The 14,980-nt window shown below is 36.2% G+C and overlaps 1 protein-coding gene across 2 annotated transcripts in view; it reads right to left on the bottom strand.

Moving 5' to 3' along the window:
* Window positions 1-265: 265 nt before the first annotated feature.
* LOC113510406 (insulin gene enhancer protein ISL-1) overlaps window positions 266-14,980 on the bottom strand; it is a 61,545-nt gene continuing 46,830 nt past the window's right edge. The window contains exons 3-9 of one of the 2 annotated variants that reach the window (XM_052893475.1): window positions 14,557-14,687; window positions 11,123-11,190; window positions 10,111-10,216; window positions 4,928-5,045; window positions 3,555-3,720; window positions 2,196-2,396; window positions 266-1,195 (exon numbers count right to left, since the gene is read on the bottom strand). In XM_052893475.1, coding sequence (XP_052749435.1) covers window positions 1,085-1,195; window positions 2,196-2,396; window positions 3,555-3,720; window positions 4,928-5,045; window positions 10,111-10,216; window positions 11,123-11,190; window positions 14,557-14,687 — 901 coding nt within the window. In that variant the 3' untranslated portion in view covers window positions 266-1,084. The remainder of the gene's footprint in view (window positions 1,196-2,195; window positions 2,397-3,554; window positions 3,721-4,927; window positions 5,046-10,110; window positions 10,217-11,122; window positions 11,191-14,556; window positions 14,688-14,980) is intronic. The other variant, XM_052893476.1, reaches the window with a different exon arrangement.

Genomic DNA, 14,980 nt, shown 5'->3' with positions numbered 1-14,980 from the left:
GAATTAAATGCAATCTTCTTTAACCCTTAAAAGCCTGATTTTTTTAATCAAATTAAAAAATATAAAAGTGTACCCCTTTACTGTGTTTACTAATGGGAAAAAATACTCGTAGTATAAAAAGCAAAACGATATTTTTATATATTTATTTTGAAAAAAAAAAACGTTTGGTAAATGTAAACAGCCAAATAAAAATAAAATCGATTGTAGGCCTTTTATAATCGACAAATTTTAAAATTCAGGTATTTAAGGATTAACGGGTTAATAACAAGTATTTATCAAGTGTTGCCATATATTTCTGTATTTATTAAACTCTAATTAGGCAAAATAAAAAAGTGAGTACGGTAAAAGTACATACACAAGTTCATTATTTGTGACATAAAAATAAGTAATTTCCATTCGATTTTACTTCTTGATGTTAATGTATCCATCTATATTTCTGTTTGTTAGTATCTATCTATAAATTTCAAAGTTAATATTTTTTATTGCCATTATTTATTTTATTTATAAATGAAACTATGTAAATTTTATTATTATAGGGATTCAGTTTTAAGAAATTCATCTATAAATAAGTCAGTGGTAATTACTAAGTAATTGGATACGTAAAAGTTTAGAAAATGTAGAGAAAATAAATAATTGTATAAAGTCTGTACATTATTCTGTAATGTTGGCAGCAAACAAGGCGTCGTTTGCTTGATATAAAGTTATACAATTTTGATACTTGTACAGTTTTAATCTTCACAGTATGTAATAAAGGTGAAAAATTTGTATAATTTATGAAACAAATTACATTTACAATTTTGCAATATTTTTGGACATTTTTTACTAAAATAAATAAATATATAATATTGAGAGTGGATAGCATTAATGTAAATTAAGTAATGCAGTAATCAATTATATTAAGTAGGGTTGTCGCACTACGTCTATTTTTCTGCAATTTTAATAAATTCATTTTGGTATAAAGTTAATGTAGGGTTGTCGCACTATGTCTATTTTTCTGCAGTTTCAATAAATTCCTTTTGGTATAAAGTTTATTTGTTTTCTCGCTTGTGTGTCGCTCTAGGGGCGAGCATTACGTGAGGCGGCACTAGGGCGAAGGCGGGAGACTGTCGTCACTCTCTAGATACGTTACGTAGTTGTCTTCGGTGCTGTGCGGCGGCCGCGGCGGTGGTAGCGAGGGGACGTCGTAGCCGTGCATCTGTAACAAGTGTAAACTTTCATTTATACAGAGGTATAAAAAAAATTACAATAAAATTTTGTAATTTTGTAAGTGGCGAGCTTAATACATTTTATGTAACTAAGAATGGTAACAAACTGGTAATCCATCTAACGGAAGTGGTAGCTAACGCCTATAGATTATCCTGAGGACTAAGGCGTCCCTGTACCCTACAATTTGATTGCTATATCTCACACTGGAAATGGTAACACAGAAATTTGATTTAGTTGATTAATTTAGTTATTGCTTTATTTTATATTTTTAGTTTGTTAATTTAGTTGTTAGTATTAGCGATGTCATGTGCATTAGTTAAATCTTGTTTTTATTTGTGAAAATCTGTAATTGGCTTTTTGTTGTTTTTATTATGAAATTTTCTAGCTGTTTACTTTTTTTTTAATAAAAAATAAAATAAATAAATAATAGTTTTTTTTTTAATGGATGATAATGGTATGGTAACCTTGCCTGGGCTAAAGGTATACGCTGGCGGGGCATCAATGAGAGGTGATAGATGAGAATGAAAAGCAAGTCAGATAGCCCATAGTGATAAATACATCTGGAATTCAACACGATGGTTTCCAGGGGGACCACATGGAGGTCAACCTGATAGGGTATTTTTTTTATGGGTGAAAATGATATGGTAACCCCACCTGCGCTAACGGGATACACTGGCGGAGCACCAGTGAAGGGTGATAGATGAGAATGAAAACAGGCCAGTTAGCCCATCATGATGAATTCATCAGGAATTAACCATGATAGTTTCCAGAGGGAACCGCGTTGAGGTCGACCTGGTTGGGTATATTGCTAGCAATGGGATTCTCAGTCTCCATTACTAACAATCCCTTTCTCCCCGATAGGATATATTGCTAACGATGGGACTGGTATCCCATATTACTAACAATCCCTTCCCCTCAATAAATAATAGTTTCCAAAGAAGAAAGGAGAGGTGTAGTGTATTCATTGGACGAGAGTCCATTCCACGGACCTGATTGACGAGCTGCTGGAAGGCGGCGCTGTGGTGCGGCGCCCTGTCGAGGTCGGCGTGCAGCGCGAAGTCGGAGAGCGCCTTCCACGGCGGCTGGTACGCCGTCACCTCCAGCGCCAGCGAGCCGGCCGGCTCGTGCCGCACCGGCGACCCCGCCACCAGCGGCACGCCCATCGACATGTAGCCCATGCGTCGCCCTTCCTGGTGCCATCGAAACGAGGATATTATTATTATATTCATTAATATAAATAAATAGCAAACGTTAAATTACTCATCATCTTCCTACCCTTATCCCAGTTATTATTTAGGGTCGGCGTAATATGTTTTTATCCATGTTACAAAAAAATTTGGCTTATAGTTTTACGACCGGCCGCCTGCCTGACTTCAACCCTCTTTGGGAAAACTAAATTCTATAATTACAAAATTTGGAGCAATAGGAATCTTACGTCTGTAGACTGAAAGACTTCCCAAGATGAGGTTTTAAGAGAAATATAAGATAAACTGGCTACTACTAGCTACTTTGATATAGAGAATGAAATCATAATCATATTTACTAGTTAAACAGAGCATTTTTTGCATAGAAAATGTTTGTACCTAAATAACGAAATATACGCTGAATTAGTACTATGCATTTATTTATTCTTTTACCCATATATTATATTTCTTATAAGAGAAAGAGGCTTGTTTGAACCAAAGCATTTGGCGTTCCATTGTTTCTGTCTACTCTAATGGAAATCAGGGCCTCTAGACAAGTGGCAAGCGAATTCGTCGATGGAATCGACATCGCTAGCGAATCCGTGAGTTAGAATGAGATAGCAATGCCAGATGATTCATTCCAACTCACGGACTCGTTAGCGATGTCGATTCCATCGTCGAGTTCGCTTGCCACTTGTCTAGAGAGCCAGGCGTGACAAATATGTATGTATGTATGTATATTTCACTAGTAGAGGTAAGTAATAAGTACTGATGGGGCAAATGCATAGTTATGGTGATTTTATAAAATATATCGACCATACTCATTGCAATTTCTGCATCTAGTGACTTCCCTGTCTAATTAGCTAAATCTTCGATGCGAATCAGGCCAGTTACTTGACTATAGAAACACGAATAATTATTATATTTTAATTTAAAATATCACGAATCTTGTTTGTTTGTTTGTTTGTAACACTTTGTACAGTAAAGTCTTAAATTATAGGACACAGAGCTATTAAGAAAATAATAAGTACAATGGCGGACTTATCCCATAAAAGAGATCTCTTCCAGTTGTTGTTATTTATTCATTATTATTATTATTATAATATCTACTGAACTTTATTAATGTAATAATAAATATATAAAATATACCAAATTTCAAATTACCACCTTCTCCTGCTGCATTTGCATTTTGAGTTGCATGGTTTTCTTCTTGTCCTTGCAACGTTTGTTCTGAAACCAGACCCTGATAACCCTGGGACTTAAACCCGTCATCTCTACGAGCTGCTCCTTCATCAGCGCATCCGGACGTGGGTTCGCCGCGTAGCATGTTCTGTAATAAAATATTTAATAAATAGGGTGATTTGATCATTGGAATTTTTATTTGTAATGATAAATACCAATTCTTTTTCTATGTTAAAAAGTTAAGTTAAATAGGTAATAATTAAGTTAATAAAATAATAAATACATAAAAAATATAAATTTATTATTTTTTTCAACCGACTTCAAAATAAAACGGAGATTCACAAGTCGGTTGATTTTTTTTTTTTTGTTTCTTCAAAATTCAATTTGGAGTTTTTTATTATAATATAGGATACACTTCCAAACTGGTTTCATAGAAATTTTATCAAAATCTTTTCTGTAGTTAGAAAGAATGAAAGACAGAAGGAAAAATAATTTATTTAATGACATTAAGTTGTTTTTATTACATAAAAACATTTGTGTATCTATAACGGAATTGTACATAATAACATTTTCCCTTACATTTTACAATAAAGTATATGTAGGGCAACATTTGTAATGTCATCGGTTTCGCGCGAATTTTCTAGAACTCAAAACTAAAGAAAACGTCTTTGAAACCGTAAGTACTGGGGGGAAAGGGATTGTTAGTAATGGAGACTGAGAATCCCATTGCTAGCAATATACCCAACCAGGTCGACCTCCTCGCGGTTCCCCCTGGAAACTATCATGGTTAATTCCTGATGAATTCATCATGATGGGCTAACTGGCCTGTTTTCATTCTCATCTATCACCCTTCACTGGTGCTCCGCCAGCGTATCCCGTTAGCGCAGGCGGGGTTACCATACCATTTTCACCCATCAAAAAAAAACCGTAGGTACTATCTTTATCTATGCCCTGCCTAGGTCCGTAGTTAATGTACTACGTAATCTATATTGGATTAACCATATATTTTGTTTATTTAAATGTTCTTTGTGTTAACATTTCTATTTAATTTAATTTGTAAGTCAAATGCTTGAAATAATCAATAAAAATATGTTTCTTGATTGTTTGTTTAATTGTAGTTAGTTGTTCTTGTAATTCTCCCGAGTCCTGGATAAAGAAAAATTATCACCACCTGTCCTTATTCCAATTATTTGTGATTTTATCCAAGGTTTTGGTTTTTGGTTTTCCAAACGTATTGATCCTTTATTTAAAATAAAATTTCCTACCTTTCAAACTGAGCCGGTTATTGCCACTACATCTTGCTGATCCTTCGGCCTTCATCGATTATGGCAATGGTGCTGATGTTGTTGACTAACCTGAGCGTGTGCAGTTGCTTCTCGTTGAGCACGGTGCGAACTCTCGTGGGTTTCCCGTCGGCGGCGGCCGCGGTGCGCGCGCGACCACTCTTATGCGACCCCGATTCGCTGCCAGAGTCTGGAATTGAAATAAAGTAATATATTATTACCTGCATTATTAGAGGGAGACTGAACAAAAATCTCAGATGCCTCTGTTCCATTTCTTTTTCTACCATGATAAGTGTCACGCAATAACGCATTCTTCGAAAAGGGTATATTAAGGGTTCTTCGGGGTCGACAACGCGCACGTGATACCCTTAATGTTACAGATATTCATTAGCTTTAGCTACCGTTTACCATCAGACGGGTTGTATGTTTATTTGCCACCTTCGTGGCACAAAATAAAACTCAAATTTGTACAGTAGTTGTAGTATTCGATTCGAGTTATACGACTGTCGTAAACTATAAATATCTACTATATCCCATTTTCGTTTATGTAAGATAGAATATTATTTCGTAAACAAAAACTCATAGTCATACGATTACGACTGTAGTTGGAGTGTTCGATAGTTATGCAACTATCGAATACTTCAATTGCAGCCGAATCACGATTATCCGAATCATATAAAACGAGCACTCCGCATAATCGAAAATCCGGATAATCGATTTTAAAATCAAATCAAACAATTTTTAAAGAGGTCAGAAATAAAACGTGTAGATACTGTTTACAAATTTAATACTTTAACAATACGATAATCCAATACTTTGTCTACTACAAAATAACGCGAAAACAATTATGTGCAAACACATCAATAATATTTAATAATCAATAGCCCTTCAATTGTCATCGAACTAATGACAGCTGGCAACACTGTCATTTATTCTACTAGCTTTAAAAAAATATGGACGTTTCGGCTTTGGCTTCTCGTTCCATAGTCACATTACCCCATTTCTAGACACTAAGACGACTTCAAACTATTACATAAATTGTCTTACAATAAAAGTGAATAGTTAACACAACACATTATGAAATTTTAATATTAATTTTATTATGTAGATAGATAGATAGATAGACAATTTATTTACATTACTTACAGCACACAAATTACAATAAAAAAAAAAACATACACGTAATACACAGCAAAAGAGACAAAAGAATAAAAATAAAAAAAGCACAAATAAAAAAAAATACAAAAACAAAATACATAATCTAACAATCTCCTTTGTTACCATTCCATTAAAAGGCTTTACATACGTCATTTAAACAATACGATATAAAAAATACCAGCTGTAAAGATGATGGATTATATCAAAACTTATTTACTAAATTAATACACAATACCATTTCAAAATCAGTAGTTAGTGAAGAATTAATCCGGATAATCGAATATTTGGATAATCGAGATTTTACTGTACTGTAGAAACTCAGTACCTAGTAATCTACTGTAGTAAAATGTATGCATAAACCGATTGTAGCGGTGCTGACCAGCGCTAAACAGTCGTTATTTTTATTGTTTAAATTACAGATGGGTATCGACAAGCGTATCTTTTGTTTATAATAAAACAAAACTTAATTAAAAAAAAATTACATAAAATTATCAAGGAAGCGATCCCACCTAATCGCTCAACACACATTACAATGTCAACCCTAAAACGCCGGACAAAACATGACGTCGATTAGATATTTACAAAGGAATACGCCAGCTTAGCGAGGTGTGAAACACGGATCAAGCGGGCATGGTCATTTGGGGCCCTTAATCACGATTAAGCTAGCTTTATTCGAGGGGTTATCATGTATATTGTAATCATAATTTGTAGGTGTGTATCGTGTGATAATTAATTAAAAAATATGCATTATAATAGGGCAGTCTGGCTGGAAGTAGCTGGAGGTAGTCATTTCTGTACACGTAAAAAGAAAACCTGAAATTTTGATTCGATATTATTTTTTATGCAACTTAGAATGGCAAACAAACTGACGGCCCACCTGATGGAAAATGGTAACCGTCGCGTATAGACATGAGCAGTACCATGTACATAACAGAGTATACCGTTTCACCCGTGATATTCCCCCATGCGTTGCCATTCCTGAGGACTCGGGTGTTATTCCTCTGTACCCTATAAATTCACTGCCATATCCCACCCTTCAATCTGAAACACAGCCATGCAAACATAACTGCTTCACGGTTGAAACACGAATGGGACAGAGGTGGCCAAGCAAACGACTTTTGTACAAAGTCTCCCTCTGGTATAATATTAATATCACAGGAAAATCTTTATTCTAAAGACTAATGTTCTGATAGATTTAAGTGGAACTTATTGTGATCCTCATATCAGCCTTTAACTGTCCACTATTGAACATAAGCCTTCCCCTTGGGGGGTTTTGCCAGTTGTTGCCACGCTTGTTGAGGTTTGACAACCGCAGTTAGGCTTTGGAAGTGTTTTAAGAGGGACGCGGCTGCCCATCCCTCGTCCTTCCTTAGTTGCCTTTTACGACACCCACGGGAAAGAAAGGGGTGGCCTATTTTTTTTTTAATGTGTGATAATTGAGTGGCAACCCTGCCAGCGCTATTGGTATACACGGGCGTGGCACCAGTGAAGGATGATAGATAAGGATGAAGCGGGTCAGTTAGCCCATCGTGACGAATTCAACAAGAATTGTTTACGATGGTTTCTAGGGGGAACCACGTGCAGGTCGAGCTAATAGGGTATTTTGCTAGCAATTGGGCTGTCAAATTCCATTGCTAACAATCCCTTTTCTCCCAGAGGTGGGCTATTTTATGCTGGGACCTATACGGGGAATTTATTATATGGTCCATAAAATAATCATTTTGTGAAATAGTTAAATTATAATGTAGGTTAAGAGATAGGTTTATTAAAAAAAATCTCCCAAATTAAAAAAGAAAGTGTACCACGAATCGTAACAACAACAAAATATATTGAAAAACAAAAGAGATTTTAAATTACAAATTAATAATAATTAGATTGATAAAGAAAGCGAGTATATTTCGGCGCGGCGAGCGGCGACATCAAAGAGCGCGGCGGCTTTGTCGGCTCACATCAAAGGGTATATCGGTCAATCAGTGCCCGATCGCGAAACGTTATCACCACTTGATATACCACTACAGATATGATACCTAATTACGGATGTCAAGTGATACATTCGACCAATATATTATGGGAGTTGATTTTATGTCAACCGTGAGATACTGGTGACCTTACACAGTACTTACGGATAATTTTGGATCGCCGTCGTACGAAGATCAAGCTTTCAAATTGTTTTTACACCATTGAGAAAGACGAAAGTAACGTCAGAGCTCTAGCACTTCCAATAAAACTCTCTACAAGTTATAATAGTTAAGAATACGTAAAGAATAATTGTATGAGACGTACCATGGGCATTGTAGTGTATTCTATAATGTCCATGGTGCTGTTTGTGCCTATAGGCTATGGTTGCCACATTCCATCAGATGAGGTATCAGTTTATTTGTTATTCTACGTAGGTACCGTTAATAAATCGTTTGTCTTGACATGGACATGTGATGTATAGGAAAAAATACTAAAAATGCTGGAAATGAATTGTTACTTATTAGTGGTATATACCAGTATATATATATTACACCCAATGGCAAAGATAGTCTATAGGGGAGCCTTATGTTAATCAGCGGACGGTTGACAGCTGACATGATGATGATCATGTTATAATGGTTGTAAATATAGAAAAACACATAAAAAGATATTTAAAGGAAATAAACGAAATAATAAAATATGATATAGAAAAAGGACGAATTCCGAAATGTATTCAAATAGATAGAATGAGTGAGAAAATAATACACCGATTCTAAAACGGTTTAAGGCGGAAAAATAACGACGGAAACGGCAAACAAATTGGCAGTCATTTTAGTAGAAAGTTATCGCAGGCAATTGTGTAAAATAATATAATATTTAGAAACTTCTGACATAATTTTGTTTTGTTTTTTATTTTACTTTATTTATGTTTATGTTTCTTTTTATGTTTAATTTTTTTCACTAATAGTTGCAACCGAATGGCTTTGTCGCAGTCGCATTTATTATTGGATCATGCTGTGTGCACATGTTGTGGCAAGTTTACTTGATCCAATACATTATGTACTTGCATGTTATAATTTAAGTTTGTATTTGTAAACTTCTGTTATGTGCGCCTAATAAATAAAATAAAATAAAATAGAAAGCAAGAACCATCGCTTGTAGTCATTAATTAGAGAAACGGGTAAGTTTTGTCAGGAAATAAGGATCTTATAAACTTTGACGGATTGTCTCACCTTTCACCGCATACTCGGGAAAGTACCTACATTAGGTACTTTTACTAATAAATTAAGTGCAATTTACTTTCTTTTTAGACATACAATAATACGGTATATACTAAAAAAATTAAGACAATCTCATATGTTACAATGCCTAAAGAGCATTTAGAAGAATTTAGAATTTTATTTTAGAAACATTTAGATGTACTTTGAGTTTTGAGGATTTGTCTCTTTACAGTTGAGTTCCAGTATTTTTAGCATTCAGTATTAGCGTATCTTTTAAACTCAGTATAAATCTGTAAACTCAATAAGGACCGACTGAAACAGACGTTTGTCTATATATATCCCTGTAAGTCTACAGGGATACTGACGTTTGGGTTTGAGAAATACGTACTTTTAGATCACATCACATGGCTGCACAAAATCTTCTGAATGGCTACCTGAACCTCAGCGTAACTCTACCATTCGACAAATTACTCGCACGCTGTATTTAGATCTAAAAGGTGAGTTACGAGTGAAAATACTGGGTGCTGTGATTCAAAATCTAAAATACTATAGAAGAACCAATAACATACATAGGACACTCATATTATTCTGATTGTCCACAGAGCATTTTACCATTATTACTAGACACCATTTTTTTTAATGGGTGATAATGGAATAGTAACCTCACCTGCGCTAACAAGATACGCTGGCGGGGCACCGGTGAGGGGTGATCGATGAGAATGAAAACAGGCCAGTTAGCCCATCATGCTGAATTCATCGGGAATTAACCATGATAGTTTCCAGGGGGAACCGCAAGGTCGACCTGGTTGGGTATATTGCTAGCAATGGGATTCTGAGTCTCCATTACTAACAATCCTTTTCCCCCCTACTAGACACTTACCTTTAATAATCGTATAAAAAGACCATAGAAAAACTCACCCGACATAGATCCTAGCTCGTGTGGATGGTGAGAATTGTTGTTGCTTAACGTTGTATTATTATTGCTCTCCGCATTGGTGGCGCCACCTCCGCTCGAGTTGGCACTCTGTAATCAAAGCTCGGCTTAATCAACAAACTTAATATCGGCTTGATAAGGATTAATGTTTATTTATCAAATGACATTGTACCTTTTAATGAAAATGATTTATTATTGGGTAATTTATGTTGCATAAGATTAAAAGTATATTGCAAAACAAGATAGTTTCCAAAACCTTTTTTTTTTTTTTTAAGTTTAAGGGCCTTCTTCAGATATATCGTCCTATCGTACCCTGAACTGATTTCTTAAATAAAGTTTTGTCTACTTACCCTAGACGCGGAAAGAAAGGAATTAATGGATATCAACAATTTACAGAGATGTTGAAAATTTTCTGATTTGGTTTCAGCTAATATAGATTGAATAAGACCAGTATTTATTTTGATTAAAGTGGCGTATGAATTCTTCTCTTCCCATCGAGTTTATATGACCAGCACTTTTCCATCATATGTGCAATTTTTTTTATGGATAATGGACAGATCAAAGTCGAACAGCTAATCTAATATTTTTTAAACCTCGTATGAGAGTTCTTTAGAGATCTTGAATAGGTAATAGAAAAGGAATTCGAAAATAACACAAATACAATAATGTTTTCATAATATATAGATTTTAGCAACATTTTCACGGCTGGGGCAAAAATCAGCCGTGCGCAGCGTCAATCAGCTTGACGGCCGATCATTAATTTACTAAAGTCCTCTCCGGTTGTCTCTCTTTCTTTGTATGATGTCCAATAATCAATGTTTGCCTTGAGGAGAGAACCAACAACGTGTACAGCAGACGCCCGTAACAAAATTCGAGGACAAACAGCCATGGAAGTACAGCTGCTTCACAATAGGTAGCTACCACGCGACGACTATTGTACAAAAGCTCCCCCTTTCGTGAGTGCAAGAAGTAGCAATTAAGAAATGTCATATTCACCTTTTCTAAAACGTCGTGGTCTTCTCTGCAGTACAAAGCGCCACCTTCTCTTAACGCGAACTCGTCACCTGACAAGAGAATTTATCGAATTATAATTTTGACTGATTAATGATTATTTTTTATTGATCGCATTATGTTATGCAGAATAGAAAATACTTAGATGATTTAGATCGATAAGGTAAAGGACTATTGTCTGGTAACCTCATTACATTCGATACTAGATGGCGTTGTAAGATACGTTCAGGTCTATTCATCATAATAAGTCTTTTAATCTTAGATATATTAGAATATTTCTTTGTTCCAAAACTTAGATCAAGGACTATAAGACAAGGATTAACATTTTTCCTAAATTTTATCCACTTATTTCGGTATCAGGCAAAAACTACTACTTCAAATTGGATGCGGTTTTCACAGTTGTGTTACTGAAGGATTAATTAAAAAAAATGCAGCTTAGTATGGCAAACAAGTTGACGTTTGTACAAAGTCTCCCTCTGCCATTCCATTTTCACTCATCAACAAATATCAAGTCGACCTCCACGCGTGGTTAATTCTTTTCGAATTTCTGCTTTCATCCTCAAAAATCATCTCTAACTGGTGGCTTGTTAACATATATCGCAGGCGAGGTTACCATTCCATTGTCATCTATTATAAATGATTTAAAAAAAAAACACCGGAATTTTACTTCCTATTTACCTATTAGCTTATTAGAATCGATATTTTCGGATATTTCTTTCAATAAAAACCGTAATGGGCCCGTATGCTTTATAATATGTGGGTGTAAACAATCATTTCCTTGTACATTGACAGGAGCTTTAAAAGATAATTATTTTAACTTAGAGTGCATTAATAAAACCAATATCTGGCAGGTGGGCGCTGTCAGTACGGACGGAAACAGCGGGATGTGGAGGAATCAGCGAGCTGGTTGATTAAAACGAAATTTCAAAGGTTTGCGATTTGGAATGTCAAAGGACGGTCCTGTTTCCTTTATGATTTTCGGGTACTTTTTTTTTTTTGTTGGATGAAAATGGTATGGTAACCCCTGCGCTAACGGGATACGCTGGCGGAGCACCAATGAAGGGTGATAGATGAGAATGAAAACAGGCCAGTTAGACCATCATGATGAATTCATCAGGAATTAACCATGATAGTTTCCAGGGGGAACCGCGTGAGAGGTCGACCTGGTTAGGTATACTGCTAGCAATGGGATTTTTAGTCTCTATTACTACAATCCCTTTCCCCCCGTTTTTCGGGTACTGTACCAAAGTGAGTTTAATTCTTGGATCATTATATCAGTCCTTAACTGTTCACTGCTGTACATAAGTCTCACCTTTGGGGCGGTTTGCCAGAGTGAGACTTTGTACAAAAGTCGATTGCTTAGGTACCTCTGTCCCATTCGTGTTTCTACCGTAAAACAGTTGTATTTGCATGGCTGTGTTTCGGTTTGAAGGGTTGGATATGGCGTGAATTTACTGGGTACAGAGGAATAACATCTGAGTCCTCAGGAATGGCAACGCATGGGGAGTATTATGAGCGAAACAGTATACTCTGTTATATCCATGGTACTGCTCATGTCTATAGGGGACGGTTATCACTTTCCATCAGGTGAGCAGTCAGCTTGTTTGCCATTCTATGTTGTATAAAAAAAAAAGTTATCACGCTCTGCAAGTGGATTAGCAACTGCAGTTAGGGTTTGGAAACATTTTAAGAGGGACGCTGGCGGAGTACTGGTGAAGGATGATAGATGAGAATGAAAATAGGCCAGTTAGCCCATCATGATGAATTCATAAGGAATTAACCATGATACTTTCCAGTGGTTGGGTATATTGCTAGCAATGATATTCTCAGTCTCCATTACTAACAATCCCTTTCTCCCGAATCATTGTGGTTAATTCTTGTTCAATTGGTCACTATGGGCCAACTGACCTGGCTTCATACACACATGTCACCCTTTACTGGTATCCTGCCAGCATATACCGATAGCGCAGGCGGTATTACTATACCGTCTTCGCCCATTAAAAAAATAAACTCTGATATTACAGGTATGTCGCCGGGTAATGTAAACGTATGCCCTACCCGTACAAAGCCGCGGTAAGTCGCTAGTACTTTATAATTATTTTAACGACGCCTACCGTTTTAATAATAACTCATGCTATTTTAGGACAGGAAAATAATTCAGTTATTTATCAACGTCTAATAATATCATGGCGATCGAATTCGGCTACGTAATTCGGATGATATCGCGTCAAAAACACACATATGGCAAGATAAGTTCAAGCTAGAATGAAGTCTGTTGATATACAAGGTTGTAATAATGTGAGGTCTAGATAACTCTTTAAATTTACATTAATATTATAATATAAAGTATTACTAATATTTATTTTTTGATTTAAATACGTATACGTATGTGATTTTTATGGTTGATTCGTAAGGAAGACTCCCTTATATCGTGATGGAATGGTAACTCAGCCTGCGCGGGGTGAGAAAGGGATTCTTAGTAATGGAGACTGAGAATCCCATTGCTAGCAATATACCCAACCAGGTCGACCTCGTCGCGGTTCCCCTTGGAAACTATCATGGTTAATTCCTGATGAATTCATCATGATGGGCTAACTGGCCTGTTTTCATTCTCATCTATCACCCTTCACTGGTGCTCCGCCAGCGTATCCCGTTAGCGCAGGCGGGATTACCATTCCATTTTCACCCATCAAAAAAAAAAACCCAGCCTGCACGGGGGAAAGGGATTGTTAGTGACGAGATTTAACAGCCCCATTGCTAGCAATACACCCCATCAGAGGTCGACCTCCACGCGGTTTCCCTGGAAACCATAGTGGTTAGTTGTTGTTCAATTGGTTACTATGGGCCAACTGACCTGCCTTCATCCTCACCTGTCACCCTTCACTGGTACTCCGCCAGCGTATACCGATAGCGCAGGCGGGGTTACCATTCCATCTTCACCCATTAAAAAAAAACCCCGCCTGCGCTATCGGTGTACACTGACGGGGCACCAGTAAAGGATGATAAATGAGAATGAAAGCTGATCAGTTGGACCATCGTGACAAATTTAACAAGTATTAAATTAATTAAGTACATTTAATAATATTTTTTTTGTTCTCCTTTTAACCAAAGGTTGTCTGTAAGAGATTGCTCTAGCGACAAGACCGCTTTTTATACCTTTGTGTATATTTTAACCTGTACTCTACGCTACTGTGTTTAACTTGAATTTTCTAATTGTCAATGTATATTTTTATGTTTTTGGTGCAGTAAAAAGTTAAATAAATAAATGGTTTCCAGGGAGAATAAGTGAGACTTAACCCATGCCGTTGTATAGCGATAACGCAGGCAAAGCTACTTCATTTTCGTACTATTAAAAAAAAAGCTTATACCCCGCCAACCGACAACGCAGACAGGGTTACCGTTTTCACGGCAAATCTCACCGGGTATGAGCTGTCTTGCGCACGCGCAGCACCGGAAACAGTCGATGTGGTAGATTTTCGTTTTGGCGCGCATCACGAAGTCGTTCTTGCTGAACGACGCGCCGCACTTGTCGCATTTTGTACCGAATAACCTGTCGACAATAGAAAATAAGATTATTTAATGTTTTAATGATAATTAACTGAATTGAAAATAAAATACATTTAAAAATTTAATTATTTTATTTATTTACACTTTATTGCACCAAGTAAAAAGAGAAATAACAAATACAGTAAATATTAATGAGAAGTGATACAAAAGGCGGCCTTATCGCTAAGCAATCTCTTCCACACAACCTTTGGGTAGAGGACATTGAGAAAAAGACAAAGGGTAGGTGGCGCACTATTATATAAATATTATCATATACAAACATATATACATACATAT

This window comes from Galleria mellonella, unplaced genomic scaffold (genome assembly GCF_026898425.1).
Source record: "Galleria mellonella isolate WM207_F2 unplaced genomic scaffold, CSIRO_AGI_GalMel_v1 utg176, whole genome shotgun sequence".
Classification (NCBI taxonomy): domain Eukaryota; kingdom Metazoa; phylum Arthropoda; class Insecta; order Lepidoptera; family Pyralidae; genus Galleria; species Galleria mellonella.
Note: the sequence above shows the minus strand (reverse complement) of the source record. Positions and strands in the feature narration are given on the sequence as shown.